A 4,564-nucleotide genomic window follows, 5' to 3' on the forward strand; every position below is an offset into this window, starting at 1 on the left:
TTTTTTTTTTTATAGGGGCAATACATAACACATAATGATAGCTAGTGAAATATAAGAACTTTAGAGAAAAGAAATCCTTCGACATTACCATTGAAATGGGGATATAGCTGCGCAGTTTAGGTATATATATTGTCCACTTGAGTACTTGAATCCCTGTGGTTTAGACATGTGCAGTGCAAGGACATTTCCAGGATAAACTGCAACCTGAAAATTGAACATGGAATTACTAACTAATTACACAAGTATGTACTGCTTAAACAACAATGTGATGAAAAGCAAGCGTTAGATTGATTACCTTTAAGATTCTCACTGTTTTGTACCCAGACCTGAACGCGCGAATCAAGCGCTCACAAGTGTATAAAACAACCGGAACAGCGAGATACATCCATGTCTGTCACGACATTTTAGCCAGAGTTAGAAAATTGTAGTAAAGAAAATTATTATGTATAAAATTTATTGGTCACTTGTGTATTTGAAAAATGAACTTACAGTCTTTTTGTACCACTTCTTGGAGAGGTAGAGATAGTATCCGTGAACAACAAAGAGGACATAAACAATGACAAACAAGTGGTGGGAGTACCAAAAGGCATTGAAGCCAGAGAGTCTTTTCAGGCTTTTAGGGAGGTTTAGCCTGTTGCGGCGAAACCAAGGTTGTGCTAAGGTGAAAGCTATGGCCATTAGCACCACCATGACTACCCCGGTCCAGCCCTCTGTGCCCTTTACGAACCACCAATAGTTGTCCGGCCGTTCTTCCCCAAAGAATGGCTCCATTGGCTCATATTCCTCGTCGGTAGCGTGTAGCAGCCTAGGAAAATCACATGTCAAATGTGCTCCAGCATGCAGGCCAACCCCAACCGCAATCCCAAAAGCAATCACCTGAAGATAAAAAAAAAAAAAAAAAGTTGGTTTTTATCTTAAAATTTCAACAACAGGGTACATGTATGTAATGTCACATTCCTAACATTAAGAAATGTTAGTTGTACCACCTACTGGTGGGGCCCATTTTTTTCTTTTTTATCATTCATGGTGTTAGACATCCATTTTTCAATGTCGTATTGCATTTTTCCCCTTTTTTTTTTTTTTTACTGTTGTTACATGCATTTTTCTTAATAATATTACAAGATGGTTCAATGTCGTATTGCATATAATGTGGTGATTAAAGATAGTAGTGGTCTATAGTCTTTTTCATTTTTTTTTTTAGTGCAATAGTATTACCTTGTGAAAGTTAATGTTGTCGTCAAAGGGAATCACTAATCCCAACTTGGTCTTGCTTCTAAGCCAAGTAATTGTATTTCTACAAACGGGCAAGAGAATGAGGGCCATATTGAACTTAAGTGTTTCGGCAGCACCCTTAGCAGTGGTGACACAATAGCCCATTACATCAAACACGGCCCGATCCTTGTACTGGATGAATTTCCACGTAAAGAGGCTCGCACAGATTGCGAGCCACAAGGCCACGACCCAAATTCTTCTCCAATTGTCCTCCACAAAGTATGCAAACTTTCTGTAGCAGCGCTTTATGGGGTTGTGCTCTTTGGTTGGGACAAGCTTCTGGCTTAGCAACTGGCTAAGAACACGGCTGTCTGTGCCTGATTTTAGGTTGCTTGATTGTGCTGGGCCTTGTATAAGTAGCATTTCCAAGTTGTACAGCTGCAATGGAGAATATTGGTGTTGAGATTGACAGAAGAAATTAGAAAAGAACTATAATACGTTCTCACGTTTTAATCTCAATTGAAGTAAATGGCATAACTTTTAATACATTCTTACTTTTTAATCTCAATTGAAGTAAATGGCATGGGATAAAATGATGGTGGATGTAGAGAGTTTTGAAACAAATTTAAATGGTTATTTTGATAAAACGATCACGGATGACTTGGAAAATGAAATTCATTAAAAATTGACCAATTCGATATTTTTCCAATATATAAGGGTATATTTTTCCTATATATATATATATATATTATTTATATACACACATATGAGAGCTTTGGACTGGACAATTTTATCCAAGTTTATTCCAAACAGAGAGGGGTGAGCTTCCAATTCAATCTAATACTCCTCATCTAACTCAATCCGATGTCATTAGATTTCAAGATGTTATATCCCATCCATCCGATTTATGTACAAAATCTAATCCAATTGGATTTGGATTTGGACTGGATATTTATATTTTTTTTCCCCATAATGTAATTTGCAATTTAAAATTATGTTTATTATTCTTAACAGGCGCTAGTTGTAGAAAAGTGGATTAAATAGAAACTAAATTTAAGCACACGTCATTTTACAGAATTTAAAGGATATTGGACATAACTCAACCTAACAAAATCGGCTTGTTAAGAGAGAATTGTCCTCACCTTATTAAGTGGATCGTGCCAATATTTCTAGCCAATGTGGGATTCTAATACGCTCCCTTACGCACAGCGTGGACCATGCCAAACCGCTGCGAATAAGTCGATATTAGGAGACCTGACATTACAAAACTGGGCCTGCTCTAAGACTATTTTACAGAAATCAAAGGATATTGGGGCTAACTCAACCTAACAAAACCGACTCGTTAAGAGATGATTGTTCTCACCTTATTAAGTAGATCATGTCAATATTTTCAACTAATGTGGGATTCTAATACGTCTTTAAAAAGTATTTCAATAAAATATGAGCATCAAGTCATCAACTACAAATTCAAAGTGGAGTATGAGCCAGCACAAATAAATCTAAGAACAAGCCGACACAAACATGTTTGATAACAAAGAAAAACATAATCCGAAAAACACGTAAAAACTAGAGCGACTAACGCAAGGTTTTCGACTTCAAAATAGTTTTGTGTGAGTGGGTGTATAGTCATTACTTTAAAAACTAATAAAAATTAAGGAAAAAAATCTAAAATTATACTTAAAAATATATATTATATATTTGATTGAATCAATTGATTTGATTTTAACACTCAAAATAGGAGCTCGATCCAATTTAAATAGATTTTTAATTTTTGAATTGGATTGGATATATCGGTTATCCAATCACGTTGAATAATTTACTCAACCCTGCAAAAAAGTTGCACAATTTTTTTTTTTTTTTTTTTTTTTTTTTCTTTTTTTTTTGCATTCTGAAGAAGATGTGAACCTCAATATAACCAAGGTTGTCTGGATCCAGCTCTTCCATGATAAGTGCTGCGTATTCTTCAGCACGTTCTTGAATTTTTGACAACTTGTTAGCACCAGCACTTAACGATATAATCTGCAATTTAACATAAAAAAATCTACATATGTCATATAATATAAAAAAAATCCCACTAATTCCAAAATATATAATATTTTTTATTTAGTTTTCACTTATTATTAAATAGAAGAAGAAAAAAACAAAAGAAAAGACAAATTCTCACCTCCTTCACCTCTTCTTCAGTGATTCGACCGTCCGCATTTTTGTCCACCCTGCATTAGTGCGTTGTTAGTGGACATTAAAAAAATAATAAATATCTCGTCGGATTAGTGTTTATACACCTAACATATTCATTTTATTCCAAGTCAACACTTATCGGACTCACTTTTACTAATAATTCCCATTAATCTACGGTACGAGGGAGGAAAACATGAATTAATCTCCTTATTTATTCCATTATCTAATAATCAAGTATTTTTCTTTTTATATTAGACCTATCTTATTTGTTCCATTATCCAATAATCTAGCATATTTAATTCCTAGCATTTAGGTGGGTCTAGGGCAGTATTCTTATGCTCCCACCAAAGTACTTTCCTTTATCTTTTCTCCCATTGCACAATATCTTTAAAATAATTGATAATCATAATTGTCTGTACGTTCCAAAATTCCATGAACCTTACTACCTTAGAGTAATTATACGATATCAAAAACTAAAAAAGGTTATTATAAAATAAAAAATTATACAAAACCTATATTGCTTAACAAATCTCACAAAAATTCAAAAAGATTCATAACGTGTATTTTGCACAGTTTTTACCTAAAAAAGTGAATTTTATATATTTTGAGCAAAGGCTTAACGTTCTCCACAAAAAATTGACTTTGTATGTTGTATGTAAAAACAAAAGGTACAATGATACAATTAGTTTGTCAAATAATGATTTTGTAATAATGTGGTAACAAAAGTTTGTCTTCCTCCAAAAAAAGAAAAAAACCTAAAAAAATTATCCATTTCGGGCTAATATACTTTTTTTTTAATTTTTTAGGATTTTCTTTGGTGGTTTATTTTTTAAGTCTTTCTTGTTGATTAGCCATCGGATCTTTATTAAATATGGTCAAAAATTATATCAAATTAAAAAAATAATACAGATTCGACAGTTAATAAGTAGAGAACATCAGTGGAACAATAGAAATTTCTCTTTTTTTAAAAGGAAAATCAGGTAATTAATATACTTTTGTTAAAGTTATTGTCTTTTTTTTTCTACAAATTCTAAAATTATTATTGTATACGTAAAATTAATTTATGTTAACGAACAAAGCTTATACTTTCAAAGCTTATGCGAAATTTATAAAGTAAATAAATTAAACCGACGCTGTGAACTCACATGTCAAAGAAGGTTTGAAGTCTTGCATC

At 32.8% G+C, this 4,564-nt stretch overlaps 1 protein-coding gene across 1 annotated transcript; it reads right to left on the reverse strand.

The window, feature by feature from the left end:
* Nucleotides 1–84: 84 nt before the first annotated feature.
* LOC21394110 (respiratory burst oxidase homolog protein B) lies at nucleotides 85–4,564 on the reverse strand (the record flags this gene model as incomplete). Its single annotated transcript, XM_024171727.1, has 7 exons — nucleotides 85–204; nucleotides 296–391; nucleotides 490–876; nucleotides 1,216–1,650; nucleotides 3,118–3,231; nucleotides 3,377–3,425; nucleotides 4,536–4,564. Coding segments are annotated over 7 exons (1,230 nt in total), but the record flags the coding sequence as incomplete, so codon positions are not given.

This window comes from Morus notabilis, unplaced genomic scaffold (genome assembly GCF_000414095.1).
Source record: "Morus notabilis unplaced genomic scaffold, ASM41409v2 Scaffold294, whole genome shotgun sequence".
NCBI classification, from domain to species: Eukaryota; Viridiplantae; Streptophyta; class Magnoliopsida; order Rosales; family Moraceae; genus Morus; species Morus notabilis.